Here is a 22,345-nt window from a genome sequence, read left to right on the forward strand (position 1 = left end):
TTATCGCGTTCTAATATCCATTTGTGTGAAACTTTCACCTTCCCTTTAATAGCTGCCTTCTTCCATTCGAGATGGTCTTTCCATTTGTCTTCTTCGTACCTCACCACCTTTGGAGGTTTCTTTAAACATTTTTTATAATTAATTCGCCCTTTCAGCTATGTACAATTTTCTATTTAGGAAGGCCTGAACTTATAGCCTCAATTAATACAACATAGTCCGCATTTTTAAATTACATTTCATAGACAAAATTTCTAATTTTCGATTACATAAGTTTATTTATATCTGTCTTTTTCTCTTCGCTGTGATAGCTTGAAATAATGAATTAATTTAGGACTGTCATATACATTTCTGTTACTATATTCGTTTCAGATTTAATTAAATATTGTCCTCGTTGAAGGCATTTTCTATTTCCTTTGTTCGGGAAAAATGTTTTAACGACAAAAATGTCGTTCTGCTAGAGAAATTGAAGTAGTATTTGACCTATGACATTTCTCAAAAGGTTTTCGTTCTTTTGTTATCACTCTGCTTTTGAATTAAAATCATCCATTCTCCTCTTGTATCGGGTCTTCTGTATCATTTATCATTTGTAGGCCTTACCGTAGTGACCTGCCTCCCCCTGAGAATGTGAACACCTTTCTATACAGACTGCACTGATTTCCTTCGAATGTGTATTCACAATAGTCTCCGTTTAAAAATCCATTAATATTTGCCCCTGTTGTACATTAACAAATAACTGAGACAGATTGGCAGCTCTTCACAATGACTGTCCTGTGATTTTTGTGTCGTAACTTTATTACTCTCCGGTTTTTACGGGAGACATATAACTTTTATTTCTTTTAGGTAACCCTCGTAGTGCTCACATTATTGCCAAAATTTACGCCAGATAAAATAACGCAAACACGTATGTACCTAAGCCCCTGTGTCAGTATTTTACACTACACAAAAACTAGACCAGCTCGCAGATCATATAACAAGAAGGTGAAACGTTTCTTTCAGTTATGAAGTTGAGTTTATTTAATGTTCATGAATCAATACTATATTCTTGATCGTACAGAAGTGAGCAAACGGGACGTCCCGTAATGCAGATTCCATCGTATTTCCTGTACACACTGTAGTGATAGATGGCGGTAGTACCGCGTACACGAGGTATAAAATATGATAATGATGATGATGTTTGGTTTGCGGGGCGCTCAACTGCGTGGTTAACAGCACCCATACAAATTCCCAACCTTTGTTCAGCCCAATCTCGCCACTTTCATGAATGATGATGAAATGTGGAGGACAACACAAACACCCAGTCATCTCGGCCGGCCGGAGTGTCCGAGGGGTTCTAGGCGCTACAGTCTGGAACCGCGCGACTGCTACGGTAGCAGGTTCGAATCCTGCCTCTGGCATGGATGTGTGTGATGTCCTTAGATTAGTTAGGTTTAAGTAGTTCTAAGTCCAGGGGACTGATGACCTCAGATGTTAAGTCCCATAGTGCTCAGAGCCATTTGAACCATTTGAGCCATCTCGAGGCAAGTGAAGGTATAAAAGGGCAGTTTACTGGCGGAACTACCATTTCCACTTAAGGGATTCAAGTGGAAAGGTTTCCAACGTGATCATGGCCGCACTACAGGAATTAGGAGACTCTGAGCGCGGATAGATGGTTAGAGCTAGACACATAGGAAATTACATTTCGGAAATCGTTGGGGGACTTCAATATTCCGAGATATACAGTGTCAAGAGTATGCCGAGAATTCCACATTTCAGGCATTACCTCTCGCAACGGACAACATAGTGGCCGACGGCCTTCACTTGACGACCGAGAGCAGCTTATACTTGTCAGTGCTAACAGACAGGCAAAACTGTTTGAAATAACTGCAGAATCAATGTGGGACGTAGGAAGAACGTATCCGCTAGGATATTGTGGCGAAATTTGACGTTAATGGGCTGTGGCAGCAGAAGACCAACCCGAGGCCCTTTGCTGTCAGCACGACATCACCTGTAGCATCTCTTTTAGGCTCGTGAACATATCGGTTGGACCTAACACGACTGGGAAACCATGGCCTCTTCAGATGACTTCAGATTTTGGGTTGGTAAGAGCTGATGGTAGGGTTTGAGTGTGGCACAGGCTCCACGAAGCGATGTGCACAAGATGTGAACAAGTCAGTGTGCAAGCTGGTGGTGGCTCCATAATGACGTGAGCTGTGTTCACATGGAATAAACTGGGTCTTCGGTTATGTTCGGCTACTTTAAAACCATTTGCAGCCATTCATGGATTTCATGTTCTCAAAAAACGATGCAATTTTTGTGGATGACAATGTGCCATGTCACTGGGTCACAGTTGTTCGCGATTGGTTTGAGGAACATCTCGGAGAATTCGAGCGAATGACGTGACCAGCCAATCATCTGCCGTGAGTCCCACCGAACATCAATGGGACATATCCGAGGGGTCAGTTCGTGCATAAAATCTTCTACCGGCAACACTTTCGCAGTTATGGACGGCTATATAGACAGCATGGCTCAATATTTCTGCGACTTGTTGAGTGCATGCAATGTAGAGTTACTGCACTACGCCGGGGAAAAGGAGGTCCGACACGAGATTAGGACGTACCCAATAACCTCATTCTACAGGCACGTATTGTATATCATCCACTGTTGATGCATGTTTTTGATAATGGAGAAATCGTCGCCTCATGGCCTTTCTAATGTCACCTACGGGTGACGAAAGTTAACCTTTCACGCAAAGAAATGTTATTAAAATCTTATTGTGTGTTTTGAGTGATGTGAAGTAAAGAGGGACGAAAACAATGTTGCTCAAATTGACTGTAAATTCTAATACAACAAAATCTCAGCGAAACGGACTACACAGTCTCTGTGAGAAATTACAGAACTGTCTCTGTGCTTTGATAAACACTAGCTCTGAAAGAGACGTAACTGAAATCCCAAAACTCGCTAAGGCAACCAAAAGGTCAATGAGAGATTCTTTTTGAAAGCAATATTTTACCTGCAGATTCTACAAATAACCCCAAAAAAATTTCGTCGTACGTAAAATCTATGAACGCTACAAATAATTCAATACCTTCTCTTGCTGACAGTACGGGTAATGTAACGGATGGTGATAAACAGAAGGCCGAAATTCGAAACCTAGCTTTCAAAAACTCGTTTACGGTAGAGGACTGCAGCACCATTCCCCCTTTCATTCATCGAACAAACGCAAGGATGGCTGACATAGTGTTTAGTGTATATAGGAGTAATGCAGGAGTAGGTTTAATAATGAATAAAAAAAAATAGAAGTGCGGGTAAGCTACTACAAACAGCATAGTGAACGCATTATTGTGACCAAGATAGACACGAAGCCCACGCCTACTACAGTAGTACATGTTTATATGCCAACTAGCTCTGCAGATGACAAAGAAATTGAAGAAATGTATGATGAAATCAAAGAAATTATTTAGATAGTGAAGGGAGACGAAAATTTAATAATCATGGGTGACTGGAATTCGGTAGTAGGAAAGGGGAGAGACGGAGACGTAGTAGGTGAATATGGATTGGGGCTAAGAAATGAAAGAGGAAGCCGCCTGGTAGAATTTTGCACAGAGCACAACTTAATTATAGCTAACACTTGGTTCAACAATCATGAAAGAAGGTTGTATACATGGAAGAAACCTGGAGATACTGAAGGGTTTCAGATAGATTATATAATGGTAAGACAGAGATTTAGGAACCAGGTTTTAAATTGTAAGACATTTCCAGGGACAGATGTGGACGCTGACCACAATCTATTGGTTATGAAGTGTAGATTAAAACTGAAGAAACTGCAAAAAGGTGGGAATTTAAGGAGATGGGACCTGGATAAACTGACTAAACTAGAGGTTGTACAGAGTTTCAGGGAGAGCATAAGGGAACAATTGACAGGAATGGGGGAAATAAATACAGTAGCTGAAGAATGGGTAGCTTTGAGGGATGAAGTAGTGAAGGCAGCAGGGGATCAAGTTGGTAAAAAGACGAGGGCAAGTAGAACTCCTTGGGTAACAGAAGAAATATTGTACTTAATCGATGAAAGGAGAAAATATAAAAATGCAGTAAATGAAGCAGGCAAAAAGGAATACAAACGTCTCAAAAATGAGATCGACAGGAAGTGAAAAATGAAAAATGGCTAAGCAGGGATGGCTAGAGGACAAATGTAAAGACGTAGAGGCTTATCTCACTAGGGATAAGATAGATACAGCCTACAGGAAAATTAAAGACACCTTTGGAGAAAAGAGAACCACTTGTATGAATATCAAGAGCTCAGGTGGAAACCCAGTTCTAAGCAAAGAAGGAAAAGCAGAAAGGTGGAAGGAATATATAGAGGGTCTGTACAAGGGCGATGTACTTGAGGACAATATTATGGAAATGGAAGAGGATGTAGATGAAGATGAAATGGGAGATATGATATTGCATGAAGAGTTTGACAGAGCACTGAAAGACCTGAGTCGAAACAAGGCCCCCGGAGTAGACAACATTCCATTAGAACTACTGACGGCCTTGGGACAGCCAGTCCTGACAAAACTCTACCATCTGGTGAGCAAGATGTATGAGACAGGCGAAATACCCTCAGACTTCAAGAAGATCATAATAATTCCAATCCCAAAGAAAGCAGGTGTTGACAGATGTGAAAATTACCGAACAGTCAGTTTAATAAGTCACAGCTGCAAAATACTAACGCGAATTCTTTACAGACGAATGGAAAAACTAGTAGAAGACGACCTCGGGGAAGATCAGCTTTTATTCCGTAGAAATATTGGAACACGTGAGGCAATAGTGACCCTACGACTTATCTTAGAAAAAAGATTAAGGAAAGGCAAACCTACGTTTCTAGCATTTGTAGACTTAGAGAAAGCTTTTGACAGTGTTGACTGGAATACTCTCTTTCAAAGTCTGAATGTGGCAGGTGTAAAATACAGGGAGCGAAAGGTTATTTACAATTTGTACAGAAACCAGATGGCAGTTATACGAGTCGAGGGACATGAAAGGAAAGCAGTGGTTGGGAAGGGAGTGAGACAGGGTTGTAGCCTATCCCCGATGTTATTCAATCTGTATATTGAGCAAGCAGTGAAGGAAACAAAAGAAAAATTCGGCGTAGGTATTAAAATCCATGGAGAATAAATTAAAACTTTGAGGTTTGCCGAAGACATTGCAGTTCTGCCAGAGACAGCAAAGGACTTGGAAGAACACTTGAACGGAATGGATAGTGTCTTGAAAGAAGGATATAAGATGAACATCAACAAAAGCAAAACGAGGATAATGGAATATAGTCCAATCAAGTCAGATGAAGCTGAGGGAATTAGATTAGGAAATGAGACACTTAATGTAGTAAAGGAGTTTTGCTATTTGGGGAGCAAAATAACTGATGATGGTCGAAGTAGAGAGGATATAAAATGTAGACTGGCAATGGCAAGGAAAGCGTTTCTGAAGAAGAGAAATTTGTTAACATCGAGTATTGATTTAAGTGTCAGGAAGTCGTTTCTGAAAGTATTTGTATGGAGTGTAGCCATGTACGGAAGTGAAACATGGACGATAAATAGTTTAGACAAGATGAGAATAGAAGCTTTCGAAATGTGGTGGTACAGAGGAATGCTGAAGATTAGATGGGTAGATCACATAACTAATGAGGAGGTATTGGATAGGATTGGGGAGAAGAGAAGTTTGTGGCACAACTTGACTAGAAGAAGGGACCGGTTGGTAGGACATGTTCTGAGGCATCAAGGGATCACCAATTTAGTATTTGAGGGCAGCGTGGAGGGTAAAAATCGTAGAGGGAGACCAACAGATGAATACACTAAGCAGATTCAAAAGGATGTAGGTTGCGGTAGGTACTGGGAGGTGAAGAAGCTTGCACAGGATAGAGTTGCATAGAGAGCTGCATCAAACCAGTCTCGGGACTGAAGACCACAACAACAATTACATGCTACAAATATAGCACCATTCTTATCCATCATCTATCAGAGATCATTGGAACAGCAGAAAGGTCCACGGGACTGGAAGAAGGCCCAGGTCAAAGCCATCTATAAAAAGGTTAGAAAATCGTATGCACATAATTACCCGGCCAATTTCACTGACATCGATTTGTTGTAGAATTATCGAACATATTTTGTGTTCAGACATAATGACCTTTCTAGACTCTGAGAAACTCATCTGCAGAAACCAGCATGGTTTTTGTAAACAGTGGTCATGTGAGAAACAACTGGCTCTCTTTGTGCATGATATACAACAGGCTCTAGATACCGGCTCCCAGGTTGATGCCATATTTCTCGACTTTCGAAAGGCGTTCGACTCAGTTCCGCGCTGTCGCTTGGTCCCAAAAGTGCGCGTTTACTGTCTATGCGATAACATATGCGAGTGGATAGAAAGTTTTCTAACAGACAGGGAGCAGTATGTCGTCCTGAATGGAGTGACTTCAACAGAGACAAGCGTAACTTCATGTGTTCCCAGGGCAGCGTAATAGGTTCGCTGCATTTTACCTTTTACAAAACGATCTGGTTGATAGTATTGACAACGGCATTAGATTGTTTGCCGATGATGCTGTAATCTACAGGTAAGTAGTATCACATGAAAGTTGTGAACAAATCAATGAGGATTTGCAGAAAGTGAATGCGTGGTGTAATGACTAGCAGTTATCTCTCAATATTGGTAAGTGTAACCTACTGCGTATAACAAGGCGAAAATCCCCATTAATGTCCGAGTACAAAATAAATGCCCAGTCTATGGAAGCGGTAAGATCCGTCAAGTATCTGGGTGTGACTATTCAAAATGATCGCAAGTGGAATGATCACATTGCACAAGTAACGGGCAAGGCGAACTCTAGATTGCGGTTTATTGGTTGAATCCTGAAGCGATGCAGTCCTTCAACAAAGCAAATTGCGTACAATACGATAGTTCGTCCAGTCTTAGAGTATTGTTCGTCTGTATGGGACCTTTACCAGTTGGGTCTCATTCAAGAGATTGAAAAGGTCCAAAGAAGAACAGCAAGAATCGTGACTGGTACATTTAGCCATCGCGGGAGCGTTACAAATCTCATAGGAAGTTTGAAGTGGGATACATTTGCAGACATACAACGCGCTAAACGGAAGGGGCTGCTCACTAAATTCCGAAATCCGATCTTCGCCCAGGATGTAGAGCATGTATTATTACCAGCAACTTTCAAATCGCGCAACGGGGAAATTAGAGCTCGTACTGAGGAGTTCAGACAGTCGTTATTCCCACGTGCGAACCGCGAGTGGAACAGAGTGGGGGGGATTATGACTTTGGCGACGGTCGCCACGTCATCCACAGCGCACAGGCGTCAGTGGATGCGGATATGGAGGCGCATGTGGTCAGCACAAGGTTCTCCCTGCTGTATGTCAGTTTCCGAGACCAGAGCCGCTACTTCTCAATCAAGTGGCTGCTCAGTTTGCCTCACAAGGGCTGAGTGCACCCCGCTTGCCAACAGCGCTCGGCAGATCGGATGGTCACCCATCCAAGTGCTAGCCCGGCCCGACAGCGCTTAACTTCGGTGATCTGACGGAAACCGGTGTTACCACTGCGGCAAGGTCGTTGGCATCAACCGTAGACTATCAGGAAGAAAAATTCCATTTATATTTGATTTACCACCGTATTCTGGAAACCACAAAAGGCCTACACTAGAAATGTGGGATTGGAGTTTTAATCCTTTTCCTCCAGAAAGTTACTCCAGCGTAGAGTTGTAAAACTACTGAAAAAATCGTTCAAATGGCTCTAAGCACTATGGGACTTAACATCTGAGGTCATCAGTCCCTTAGAACTTAGAACTACTTAAACCTAACTAACCTAAGAACATCATACACATCCATGCACGAAGCAGGATTCGAACCTGCGACTGTAGCGGTCGCGCGGTTCCAGACTGAAGCGCCTAGAACCGCACGGTCACACCGGCAGGCTTGACCCACAGAAGAGTGATGGAATGGTGTAGTCTCAAGCAGCTGATCCTGAAAGTAAACAAATGTAACATATAACACATACGTAGGAAATGAAATCCCCTACTATATTTGAAGAATACTCAGTATTGTAGAACACTCAGTATAATGTCGTTAATTAACACGGAACTAAACTTCTCGAACAATCACTCTATACACACAAAAACAAATAACTTGTAGACAACCATTCATCAAGAGCGTCGGTGGGGTCCGTCGGAGCTGGTCCTATCTCGGCGACGAACTGGCTGTACTGCTGCTGCGCTGGCCTTATAAAGCTGGCGGAGGCCGGCGGAGTACTCCAACTTTCCCTGTATCTGTGAGGCTACCTCTGCAGAAACAGATTCGCATTAGTCTCTAGCAAGTTATATTTGTTTTTAAGAATTGTTCTCCTCTTGGTTGCGCCTGCAAGTGCTTGTGTATGTTATATGGTACACAGAGGTGCCTTGAGTGTAGTCTGACTGGCAGGGGCCGTCTGTGGCAGACGTAACAATATTACTACGCTATTGGTGACCAGTTGTTGGAAACAGTATCTACCGTAAAATATCTAGGGGTAACAACACAGAGAGACCTTAAGTAAAATGACCAGATAAAGCAAATTGGAGGAAAAGCAGATGTTAGACTAAGATAAATAGGAAGAATTAAGAAAATGTAACCCATTCATGAAGGAAGTGGCTTACAAGGTGCTCGTTCGACCGATTCTTGAGTATTGCTCATCAATCTGGGATCCTTATCGAATACGACCGATAGAAAGGATAGAGAAGCTCGAACGATGAGCGGCGCGTTTCCTTAAGGTATCGTTTCGTCAGCGCGAGAGCATTTCAGAGATGATCGACAGCGGCAACGCAACGAGAGAGGCAGAGTACCTCGCGTGTATGTTTACTGCTGAAATTTCGAGACAGCACTTTCCGGGAAGAGTCGAACAACACCCACTCACATCTCGTGAAATGGGCACTACGAGCAAATTCGCGAAATTTGCGATAATGCAGTGGATCACCGACATCATTCTTCCCATGCGCCAGTCGCGAGTGGATCAGGGAAGGGGCGGGGGGAGGGGGGGGTCAGTTACTCGCACAAGTGACAAGTGGAGTATGATGTATGATGTAGATGTAGATATAGATGTAGATGAAGAGCCGAAAGCGACGTCGACGAAGAGGTCATTAGAGACGTAGCAGAATTACGGGTTGGGGAAAAGAAAGTGTGACGAAATCAGTCGTTTCCTTATCGAAGAAGTCATCGATGTATTTGCCTTATGCAAGTGAGAGGAAGCATGATAAACCTAATTCATAATAGTCGGATGGGGTATTGAAAACTGCAGCCCTCCAGAATGCGAGTCCAGTGACCCCCTGCGCCACTACGATCAGTATCTGCTATCTTGGAAACTGACAGATACTTAGGTCAGCCGATTGTCTCACAGTAAGTGAAACCATTCAAACGTGTAGTGACGTGGCTCTAGACAAATTTAATTCGGCTGCTTCTTTCGATTGAAAAAAAAACAAGTTTGGGAAAAAACAGTCGACTGGCCAAACGGTTGTTGAAAACAATCGGTTACCCCACTACAACCCTGAGGCCCACGGCTTGTCAGCGCATCGATCATTGTTGCGACTTCCCTTGACGAGGCAGCATAGAGACAGTGGTGCATCCAGTGACAGCCTTGGACTAAGTACCACATTTTTATGACTGGGCCCGGCTCTGTGTACGGACAGTATTGCGGTGGATGTATGTGTGTACAGAGGCTCCGAGAAGGATGAATCATGCCTGATCGCATTTGTCATCTTCATACGGCCCAGCATTTGTTGTGATGGTATGACATGCTGCTGGGTACACAAAACGGTGGCCTCTAGTTAGCTTCGCCTGTAATCTGAACAGCAGCCGTTACATTTCTGACATGTTGAGGGCGGTGACTGTGCTCTGTGAAGTTATATTTCAACAAGATAACGCACAACCGCACCTTGCCACAATTGCCCTTATCTACCTCTATCACTGCCATACTCAGCTCATTCTCCAGATCTTTTACCCACTGAAAATGTATGGTCATGTGTTGCAAGAGACCAGTATGCCACACTCAGCAGCCATTACAACTGGCATGAGCGGTTCTAGGCGCTACAGTCTGGAACCGCGCGACCGCTACGGTCGCAGGCATGGATGTGTGTGATGTCCTTAGGTTAATTAGGTTTAAGTAGTTCTAAGTTCTAGGGGACTGATGACCTCAGATGTTAAGTCCCATAGTGCTCAGAGCCATTTGAACCAATAACTGGCATAGAGATGAAACAGCAAGTAACGAGGTACCCATATTTGTCATCCAGTGTCATTTCGACTCGATTCCCAGCCAGGTTAGAGCCATTGTTGCTGTCACAGGTGGCAGCTCTGTGTACCAAATTTTGCACCCTGTGCACCCACAATTCTCCTTGAAATTTAATCGTATTTTCAACCTAACTTACTGTTTGCAGACATTAAGTAAGATTTCATTATTTTCGATCCTTCCTCGCGTTGAAATTTTAACGACCATCTGTGTATTTAAGAAGCTCACGTAAAACTTGAATCTGTACGTCTGGCTCAGGTAGGAATTTGGTCCCAGCTACTTCCGAATCAGAGTCTACCGATTGTAACAGCAGTGCCACCGGGGCACTGTGCACATTAGTCTAAAAATTTGTGTAGACGATAGATCGCGGGACAGGGTGAATAAACAGATAGGTGCAGTTTGACAAGACTGGCTCTCCTCGTGACGTCTGTGTTTGTGTCCACAGGTGTGGTTCCAGAACAGGCGCGCCAAGTTTCGCCGCAACGAGCGCAGCCTGCTGCTACAGAGGGGCTCACCGGCGCTGCCCCTCACACCGCCGCATCCTGCCGAACACTCCAGCACAGGTGCGTCAAATTCCGCCAGCCCCCTCTGCACTGAGGAGCATAGCCTTGAAATTTCTGTGGCCTCCGATTGCGGTAGGTAATACGGAATTCATACAAACTGCAACTTAGCCGCTGTTTTCTCTATTAACAATCGGAATATTGATTACAGCAGTCGGACTTTCCGCGGATGTGATTGCTGCGGTTTTAGGTTTTGAAGTGGATGAGCAAACGCTCTACAAAAATTATTGACTATATAAACCTAGTACCAATACCGTTATCTTATTTATATTGCGGAGTCATTACTTTATTAAATGGAATATCCGATGGGATTACAGGGGAATGGTAGTGCACGGAAACAACGTGCACCCAAGGGAGCCTAGCAGCGTTACAGCACCAGTCACATGCATACACAATTCACTACTATTATGCATGAACATAACACAGGAAACAAGATATAATATCAATACTCTTTCAAAAACATTGCTATACTTTTAAGTAACTCAGGCAGCTTTCTGATTCAGTTAAAAGTAACAATCACTAATCTGTAGTTTCTTCAAAGTCACGCTAGTGATACGAGTTGAAATTTAATAGAGAATATAAGATTCTGCACTCACAATCACCAACTGATTACTTCGTCACTCAAATTCTTTCACGAAGTTTAAGCAACTTTCCTTATATAAATACTGAATGAAAACGGACGTGGAAGCTAGTTTTACTTCCGTAAACTATATACGAAGGAAATTTCTTGGCGTCTTAAAACCGAGTGTCGAACCAGGACTCGAACTAGGGACGTTGCCTTTCACGGGTAAGTACTTTACAAACTTTTTATGCTCTGCCGACTTTTATTCCACTTCTCGATTTGCTCTTTCTTAAAGATCCTCCTTCCTTCCCTTCAGCCCTTCCCTGAGTTCATCAATTTTTTTGGCCTTCTCGGCGTGGTTTCAGATGGTAACGACCAAAATTTTCATTCGTCCAGAAAATTAATTTGTTTCTGATTGAATCTCAACAAGCAAGAAACGTAGATACCATCTCCTCAAATAATTAAATCTTCATAAGAGTAACCTTTTGCGCTTATGCTCTTCAAAAAGAGAAAATAAAATCAATAGAATATATTTGAGTCTGCATTGTCTTTTTCTTCATATATGAACAATACTCGTCCCTCTTTTAAAGTCATTAATATATGGTACTGAACTGATGTGAATTGAGTGTTACATCACCTACATAAGGTAGTTAAAACAGGTTTAAAAGCAAATGTAACGTATGCGGTGCACAGAGTTCATTGATTTATGTAACATTTTTGGAATCAAAAGTGCAGTTTAATCTCTGAATCAAACATGTGAAAGTAGCTAGTACGTGGCGTTCATTTTTGTTCAGTATTTCTTGTACCAGAATGTGTGTCCTACTATAATTTTCTTACGATATAAAGCTATACCTTTCTTATGAAATATTGTCTTTAACGCATTGGCAAAAATTTGTCTAATAAACTCTTTAATTTCGATGTAAAATTTGTGTCCTAAAATGCTTCGGATCCGATTTTATTGATGCGTAGACCATAAAGTTACCGACATCGACATAAAATTTCAAGAAAGGTTTTAATCTTAAGACATGGAGCCATTACCACAGCAATATTGGTGCCAGAATTATATAGGTATTTTCTATTTTGTATTTTTATGTGGACTTCAAATTATCTTGATGTTTAACGTCATTATGTTGTAAGTTTGTTCCATCTCTACCATATAATTTTACACTTTCACTTAGGCATTATTCAGTAATATACTTTCTTGTAATTTATGGATTAATATGCTCACAAAAGTTTATTTTTCAATTTTGACTGCAAATGACCAAAAATTGATTTCATGAAGATTGTCGTCACCATTTCCAAATATCAATTACCGTTTGATGTGATTCGTTGCTTGTCGATGTCAGGTTTCCTCGTCAGTTTCGGTTTCAGTGGCTCAATCCATTGTAGGGCATGGTGGGACTTTCTGAATCATAAGCAAGAAAATATATTACTGCTCGGTTTATGTGCACATCTCGGACGTAGCAAGACAAGTTGTGCACAAGTGGCAAGGAGCGTTTTCAAAATATATTTAATTTAGACACAAATCATTCAGATGGAAACAGAAGAGGGAAGACATTGTTTAGAATAAATATTTTTAAAATAATGTTTATTGTTGAAATACATAGATGCTTATTATAATCTTTCCCCTACCAGTTTTATAATATCCACCAGATCGCTCCACAGAACGACTATCGACATTTGTTGTAAATTTAAGCAACTGCTTACACGTAAAAAAATAAGGGAGGGGGGCTATGTGAATCAGCCTTCGTGGTGCTCTCTGAATCTGAATATAATATGTATTATTCCTTCTTTATTAAAGTATTTATTTAGCCTAATTTTTAGACACTAATCATTCAGCCTCAGTTTCAACATTTGTTTTTGTAAAATTTTCGACATCGGCTTAAGACGTGAAAGTAATGAAGGGAATGCTGTGAAGGGATCTGAGTGCACAGGAATTTTCCCCTTTAATCAAAACATAATACCATCACACAAATTCATTCCTTCGTCCACATTTCTGAGTGATGAACCCCGCTGTATTACCCCAGAATCGAAGTAAATCCAGGCCCTTCAACTTCTAATCCTCTAACAATTTCAGAGATTCAAAACTCAGAAACTTCATCATAATTGTTTTCTTCTGTTTTACCAGTCCCGACGAAAATCACTCGGTACCAAACGAGCGAGGAGGGAGAAAAATTCAGCTTACCATCTAACATCACCAGTTCATCTCAATCTTACATGAGGAGAGAGAAAGTTGTATTTTAAAACTCCCAAAGAAAGAATGTCAAGGATTCCAGAAACGCACTGGATGTTAAAGAGAAACTTCAAATACAGAAGAGGACTCTTCTTCATCATTTCCGGAAGTTGAGTCCGGAGGAAAAAACATACCATGTGGTTTCGCAGCATCAAATATTACTACATATATCTGTGAAGAAAGGGGACTGGATCAGGTGTGATAAGTGCAAGGAGTGGTTTCACGGAATTTGTGTGGTCGTAACCAATTCCGCTGTGGGAAACGCGTTTAACAACTACTGGAACAGTTAAAAAAATGTTATCTTGTTTTAAAAAAAAAATTTCTATTGGACCAAACTGCTGAGATCATCGGCACCTAAGCTTACACACTACTTAATCTGACTTAAACTAAGTTATACTAAGGACAACACACACACCCATGCCCGAGGGAGGACTCGATCCTCCGACGGGACGGCCACTCGATCCGTGACAAGGCGCCTCTGACCTCGCGGTTACCCACCGCGGCTATTATCTTCCATATTGTGTATAACTCTATGACAGTTTTCAGTGATTCACGTAGCCACATTTACGATTCAAATATCCTCACGAATTTTTAATTTCTCCGTTGTTTCAACGTCTTAAATTTTGCTCTTTACGGTGAAGAATAATAGATTTTGAAGCAATGCCGCGCGAAGTGACCGCGCGGTTAGAGGCGCCTTGACATAGATCGAGTGGCTGTCTCCATCGGAGGAGCGATGTCATGGATTGCGCGGCCCCTCCCGTCGGAAGTTCGAGTCCTCCCTCGGGCATGGGTGTGTGTGTTGTTCTTAGCATATGTTAGTTTAATTAGTGTGTAAGTCTAGGGACAGATGACCTCATCAGTTTGGTCCCTTAGGAATTCACACACATTTGAACGTTTTAAGCAACGTACATTTATCATATATAACTTAAAACTATGATCTCTTCACCATTACAATTTAACACGGCTAGTAAAGTATGTGCTATAGGGGCCCAAAAAGTTGAAATGTTTCATTTAGCTCCACTTTGCCGCAGCTAAGATTTTATCTTCATTTTTTACTTCAGATTTCCTTTTTCCAGAAGAGCGACCGGTAGCTGCTTGGCTTTCTACGCTGTTTGTTCTTTAATTTGGGCTCAGCAAGGGGTTGCTTCTGCTGTCTTCCTTGCCTCGACTCGTACTGGAAAGTCTTTTTGTTAATCTGATATGTCCTGACTTTGTGGTTTGTCTTTCAGATTGGTTTTACGCAATTTGCTTCTCGTTTTGGGAGCCTCAGTTTCAGCTGCTGAATGTATTATTCTTACGAGTTGTTGCAACACGATCTTCAGATGCGTTACTGTCCTTTTCCACGTTTTGTATGACAGTCGGTACGGATTTTGATAGGAGAACTTCGCAGCTTTCGCTGTTTTTGTAGGTCCCATTTTATGCTGACTAGAATCGGTATGTGTAGACTCAGCGTGCATATCTCTGTTACCAGTCTGTGAGACGTTCTCATTGTAGGTTTCCAGAATGTTGTTTGACGTCACAGGCTGGGGTTGCGTTGCCCTCGTAGCTGCGGCCGCGTACGTCAGCGGTGTGTTTACAGCGCCGGCCGTGCGTTCGACCGCGTCCCTGGGCGGTAGCTGGGCCATGTGCCGCCGCCAGCACTCAGTTGTGGAGTTGCAGATTACGCTCTCCTCGGCTGTCTGTTTTATCAATGGCAGAACGTATTTCATTAAATCAATCTTAATTTGCCTAACTACATTCACATATGAAAATACTTACTTGAAAATAAAAGTAGTATATATGTGCCAAATTTCATCTTCAAAACGTCAACCAACTAAACCGCGCGAAACTGCTGAAAGCCAACAAATAAACTGCATTGTACTGAAAACAGAAAAGCGAAACGAGTGATATCTAATGCCATGTTATCTAGGGAGAATTCCCTCAACTATGTGTGTGACTCGCTACGACAACTACTGCCCCATTTGGCCACCATGCGTTGTAAAATAAGTGGTTAACATTGGTAACCACCGCCCTTGAAAGAGTTATCTGAACCTCACTTTTACTTCCGTTGTCGTTGTTGTTGTGGTCTTCAGTCCTGAGACTGGTTTGATGCAGCTCTCCATGCTACTCTATCCTGTGCAAGTTTCTTCATCTCCCAGTACCTACTGCAACCTACATCCTTCTGAATCTGCTTAGTGTATTCATCTCTTGGTCTCCCTCTACGATTTTTACCCTCCACACTGCCCTCCAATGCTAAATTTGTGATCCCTTGATGCCTCAGGACATGTCCTACCAACCGATCCCTTCTTCTGGTCAAGTTGTGCCACAAACTTCTCTTCTCCCCAATCCTGTTCAATACTTCCTCATTAGTTATGTGATCCACCCATTTAATCTTCAGCATTCTTCTGTAGCACCACATTTCGAGAGCTTCTATTATCTTCTTGTCCAAACTATTTATCGTCCATGTTTCACTTCCATACATGGCTACGCTCCATACAAATACTTTCAGAAATGACTTCCTGACACTTAAATCTATACCCGATGTTAACAAATTTCTCTTCTTCAGAAACGCTTTCCTTGCAATTGCCAGTCTACATTTTATATCCTCTCTACTTCGACCATCATCAGTTATTTTGCTCCCCAAATAGCAAAACTCCTTTACTACTTTAAGTGTCTCATTTCCTAATCTAATTCCCTCAGCATCACCCGACTTAATTCGACTACATTCCATTATCCTCGTTTTGCTTTTGTTGATGTTCATCTTATATCCTCCTTTCAAGACGCTATCCATTCCGTTCAACTGCTCTTCCAAGTCCTTTGCTGTCTCTGACAGAATTACAATGTCATCGGCGAACCTCAAAGTTTTAATTTATTCTCCATGGATTTTAATACCTACTCCAAAATTTTCTTTTGTTTCCTTTACTCCTTGCTCAATATACAGATTGAATAACATCGGGGAGAGGTTACAACCCAGTCTTACTCCCTTCCCAACAACTGCTTCCCTTTCATGTCCCTCGACTCTTATAACTGCCATCTGGTTTCTGTACAAATTGTAAATAGCCTTTCACTCGCTGTATTTTACCCCTGCCACCTTCAGAATTTGAAAGAGAGTATTCCAGTCAACACTGTCAAAAGCTTTCTCTAAGTCTACAAATGCTAGAAACGTAGGTTTGCCTTTCCTTAATCTTTCTTCTAAGATAAGTCGTAAGGTCAGTATTGCCTCACGTGTTCCAGTATTTATACGGAATACAAACTGATCTTCCCCGAGGTCGGCTTCTACTAGTTTTTCCATTCGTCTGTAAAGAATTCGTGTTAGTATTTTGCAGCTGTGGCTTATTAAACTGACTGTTCGGTAATTTTCACATCTGTCAACAACTGCTTTCTTTGGGATTGGAGTTATTATGTTCTTCTTGAAGTCTGTGGGTATTTCGCCTGTTTCACACATCTTGCTCACCAGATGGTAGAGTTTTGTCAGGACTGGCTGTCCCAAGGCCGTCAGTAGTTCCAATGGAATGTTGTCTACTCTGGGGGCCTTGTTTCGACTCAGGTCTTTCAGTGCCCTGTCAAACTCTTCACGCAATATCATATCTCCCATTTCATCTTCATCTACATCCTCTTCCATTTCCATAATATTGTCCTCAAGTACATCGCCCTTGTACAGACCCTCTATATATTCCTTCCACCTTTCTGCTTTCCCTTCTTTGCTTAGAACTGGGTTTCCATCTGAGCTCTTGATATTCATACAAGTGGTTCTCTTTTCTCCAAAGGTGTCTTTAATTTTCCTGTAGGCTGTATCTATCTTACCCCTAGTGAGATAAGCCTCTACGTCTTTACATTTGTCCTCTAGCCATCCCTGCTTAGCCATTTTTCACTTCCTGTCGATCTCATTTTTGAGACGTTTGTATTCCTTTTTGCCTGCTTCATTTACTGCATTTTTATATTTTCTCCTTTCATTAATTAAATTCAATATTTCTTCTGTTACCCAAGGATTTCTACTAGCCCTCGTCTTTTTACCTACTTGATCCTCTGCTGCCTTCACTACTTCATCCCTCAAAGCTACCCATTCTTCTTCTACTGTATTTCTTTCCCCCATTCCTGTCAATTGTTACCTTATGCTCTCCCTGAAACTCTGTACAACCTCTGGTTCTTTCAGTTTATCCAGGTCCCATCTCCTTAAGTTCCCACCTTCTGTGTTGCTTCTTCCTAACTTCCGTTAGCATGTGTAAATTTCGTACTGCCTCCAGTCCCTTCAACTACTCGATTGCAAATATACAATCCTTTCAAGATGGTTCAAATGGCTCTAAGCACTATGGGACTTAACATCGGAGGTCATCAGTCCCCTAGACTTAGAACTACTTAAACCTAACTAACCTAAGGACATCACACACATCTATGCGCAACGCAGGATTCGAACCTGCGACCGTAGCAACAGCGCGGTTCCGGACGGAAGTGCCTAGAATCGCTCAGCCACAGCGGCCGGCTACAATTCTTTAAGTTCTGTATAATGAAAAGTAGCTGACTGCTGAAGGTGTACACCAATAACTCATATATATTATAAAAATGGATGTACGTATGCATACATACATCCATACATACATACTATACAAATGGATGTACGTATGTATGTTCCACATCTTCTCCTAAACCACTGGCACAAGTTTAGCCAAGTTTGGCACACAATTCACTTACTGCTTAGAAATCACACCTGTGGGGATAAAAACAACCTACTTATAAAAGTGATGGGGGGTGTGGGTGAAAAAGCAGTGTAGCCCACGACTCGCGAATATTCGTAATGTAGTCATCCGGTATTTGAGAATGAGACCATTTGGAGCCTTGCTACAAACTTTGCACGTAATTTCAAACATTTAAAATACTTGTCACGGTGCCGGACCCCGCAAAATGATGAAAGGAAGAAAGTTTATGGCTTACTACATTTTCACTGTTCATGTAACAAACTGTAGCATGAAGCATGCTATTGTAATTTATTACTTCTTTTCTCCTAACTGCATTTGCAGCTCATTTCGTAGACAGTATCCATATATACCGTCAAATTATACGATTGTACAGCACATTGCTCAGGACTCATAACCCCATAAACACTCAGATGCATGAAAAACTGCCATATCTTGCACGACATTTTAGTTTATTACGTCTTTACTACCAAGTCTAGGCACAACACATTACACACACAGTAGCCACATATATAATAAAAAAATGTGAAATGCGTTTGACATGTGCATACATGGGTGAAGCCACAGGCAGAAAGCTTATCCATAACCAAATTTGGTGCACAGATTATTTACAATCTGGAAAGAAGCACTGTTGGTGTAAGAATTACCATCCTCCTACTGGAGTGAGAGTGACAATGTGGTGGGAGGAGGGGGAGGAGGAGATGGAGAGAAAGTGAGGTGGAAGGACAAGGGTACAGTTGGATCGATTGGGGAGAGGAGGAGATTAACACAGTTGGGAGAGAAGTAGATGAACAGACTGGGGAGAAGAGGAGATGGACAGGGTGGGGAGAGAGGGAGATGGACAGGGTGGGGAGAAAGGGAGATGGACAGGGTGGGGAGAGAGGGAGATGGACAGGGTGGGGAGATGGGGAGATGGATGGGGTGGGGATAGGGGAAGATGGATGGGGTGGGGAGAGGGGGAGATGGACAGGGTGGGGAGAGGGGGAGATAGACAGGCTGGGGAGAGGGGCAGATGGACAGGGTGAGGAGAGGGGGAGATGGACGGGGTGGGGAGAGCGGGAGATGGATGGGTTGGGGAGAGGGGAAGATGGATGGGGTGGAAAGAGAGGGAGATGGATGGGGTGGGGAGAGGGGGAGGTGGAAAGGATGGGGAGAGGGAGATGGACAGGTGAGGGGGAGATGGACAGGGCAGGGAGAAGAGGAGATGGACAGGCTGGGAAGAGGGGGTGATGGGCAGGCTGGGGAGAGGGGGAGATGGACGGGCTGGGGAGAGGGGGAGATGGACGGGCTGGGGAGAGGGGGAGATGGACGGGCTGGGGAGAGGTGGTGATGGACAGGGTGGGGAGAGGGGGAGGTGGAAGGTATGGGGAGAGGGGGAGATGGACAGGGGAGGGGGAGATGGACAGGGCTGGGAGAAGAGGAGATGGACAGGCTGGGGAGAGGGGGAGATGGACAGGCTGGGGAGAGGGGGGATGGACGGGCTGGGGAGAGGGGGAGATGGGCAGAGAAAGGAAAGAGGAGCTGATGGTCAGGGAAAGGAAAGAGGAGGAGATGGACAGTGACTGGGAGAGGAAGAGGTAGTCATATAGGGGAGAGAAGAGGAGATGAACCAATACGGGGTGAGTAGGAAACGGACAGAGAAAGGGGAAAAGATGGACTATGAGAGGGGAGAGGAGGTGATGGACAGATAAAGGGAAGGCTAACAGATAGACAGTCAAAGGAAGGATAAGCAGATGAGCAGATGGACAGAGAAAGGAAGGAGGAGCACATGGATAGCGAAAGGAAAGAGGAGCAGATGGACAGAGAAAGGGAGAGGAAGAGATAAGCATATAGAGGAAAGAGGGGGAGTAAGAAATGGACAGAGAAAGGGGAAGAGATGGAGAGAGACAGGTGAGAGGAGGATATGAATGAAGAAAGGAAAGAGGAGGAGATGAACAAGGAGAGGGGGATGTTAATGTGGATAGAGAGGGAAGCAAATGTAGGTGGAAAGGAAGTGAGAGCAGAGGAGATGGAAAGAGACTGGGGATGGAGGAGATGAACAGAAAGGGGGTGGAGATGAAGATGGACTAACATTGAGATAAATGCACACCTGGGCAATACCAAGTACTCATCTGGTGTATGTATGTATATTCCACATCTCACCTAAACGACTGGACTGATTTCACCAAACTTGGTACACATCACTTCCCGTCTGGAAAGAATCTTTGTGGGCATAAGTACCACCTATCTAATAAAGGGATGGGTGTGGGGGCGAAAAGAAGTGTAGCCCACGATGCACGAATGCCCAGACTTTATTTATTTAGTATTTGAGAATGAGAGTACTTAGAGACTTTTAACAAACTTTTAAGAATCTTTTTGTAGCTGACGAGCACCAAAAAAACTACATTTTCACTGTTCATGCAGAAAATAGTAGCATCATTCATGACGGCTTAATTTATTACTTTTTTACTACTAATTGTATTTGCAAGACATTTTACAGACAGTATCCTCATACGTGGATGAATATACCTACCAGATAATACGTTGTACGGCACGTAGTTCAGGAGATGAGACGTCATACATATCTAGGTGCGTGGAAACTAAACTTCAGGCCGAAACTGGCTATAGGCAGATAAAATACGCGTGAGAATATGTGTGAAATGTATTAAATACATGCGAATTGTACGTGACTTGTGCGTATGAGGCAAAGCCGTGGGTAACAAATCTTAAAAACTTGATACACGTATTACTTACAATCTGGAAAGAAATCCTTTTGGGCTAAGAACCAGCAACCTCCTATTAGGGTGGGTCTGATAGCGTGAAGAGTGAAGGGGAAGGAAGAGATGGACAGACAGAGAGGGGGAAGGAGGACATGGACACATATGGGGGTGGAGGTGCACAGATACGGGTAGGAGGAGATGGATAGTAGAATTGGAATAAATACAACCCGGACAGTACTGGGTGCTCAGCTAATATCATGTAAAGAAATTGTAAATTTCTCATGCGAGTGTGAGACAGTGAGAGAGCTGTTTCCAAAATAAATAAGTAGTAAAAATAATAGTAATCCAGAATGAGATTTTCACTCTGCAGTGGAGTGTGCGCTGATATGAAACTTCCTGGCAGATTAAAACTGTGTGCCGGACCGAGACTCGAACTTGGGACCTTTGCCTTTCGCGGGCAAGTGTTCTACCAACTTTTCTTTTTCTTTTTTTTTAATCTCATTTTGTTCGGTTTCGTTCGTTGCATCTGCTCGGCGCGGACGTCGTAAGACATCCGTATAAGTTCGTTGTTGATCGATTAACTCCGTTTTTTTTTTATTACAGAAGGCAGCTATCCCTCTGACCGAACGCGCTGAGCTACCATGCCGGCTACAAACTGAGCTACCCATGCACGACTCACGCCCCGTCCTCACAGCTTTACTTCCGCCAGTACCTCGTCTCCTACCTTCCAAACTTTACAGAAGCTCTCCTGCGAATAATAATACTCTTGACTTGTGATATCATTCTACTGAATTCTCTGCTCTTTTTCAAAGTCAGTGATAATTTTGCAAACATTCGAAACATACCTGACTGAGTGCTTCACAAGTCAGGCCCTTTGTTCACCCTAACCTAAGTTTTCGTGTAAAAACAGTTGTTTCTTATGTAACATAACAAAAACTATCGGCTGCAGAGTAAATGTACTTCCAGTTATTCGTCTCTTTTCATATCAAGTTTCTTACTTACGTCTCCTTTATCAACTTCCATCGTATTATTCGAGTTGTCGCGTTTGGTTTCCCTTTCAGGAATCAGCCCCAACATAATTAACATTTATTGTAAGTCAGAAACGCCTCTTATACGAAGTGACATGACAGGTTTTGTGAGGAATAGCCTCTGTAAACTAATTCCGAAAATTCTGATATGAGAGCCCTGCTCATCTTTCTTTTCGACATTCTCTCTGATAAGAATTCTGTAGCCACTTAGGTATCACATTCGATGCATGAGGTGAAAATACATCTACATCTACAACTACATCTTCATACATACTCCGCAAGCCACCGAACGGTGCGCGGCGGAGAGTACCCTGTACCGCAAATAGTCGTTAACTT

At 42.7% G+C, this 22,345-nt stretch overlaps 1 protein-coding gene and 1 pseudogene across 1 annotated transcript in view; one reads left to right on the plus strand and one right to left on the minus strand.

The window, feature by feature from the left end:
- The window catches only part of LOC124723081 (paired mesoderm homeobox protein 2-like), a 507,093-nt gene that overhangs the window by 364,503 nt on the left and 120,245 nt on the right, over nt 1-22,345 (plus strand). The window contains exon 3 of the mRNA XM_047248258.1: nt 10,703-10,820. Coding sequence (XP_047104214.1) covers nt 10,703-10,820 — 118 coding nt within the window. The remainder of the gene's footprint in view (nt 1-10,702; nt 10,821-22,345) is intronic.
- On the minus strand, nt 7,448-7,565 carry LOC124723961 (annotated as a pseudogene).

Source organism: Schistocerca piceifrons, chromosome X (genome assembly GCF_021461385.2).
Source record: "Schistocerca piceifrons isolate TAMUIC-IGC-003096 chromosome X, iqSchPice1.1, whole genome shotgun sequence".
Taxonomy (NCBI): domain Eukaryota; kingdom Metazoa; phylum Arthropoda; class Insecta; order Orthoptera; family Acrididae; genus Schistocerca; species Schistocerca piceifrons.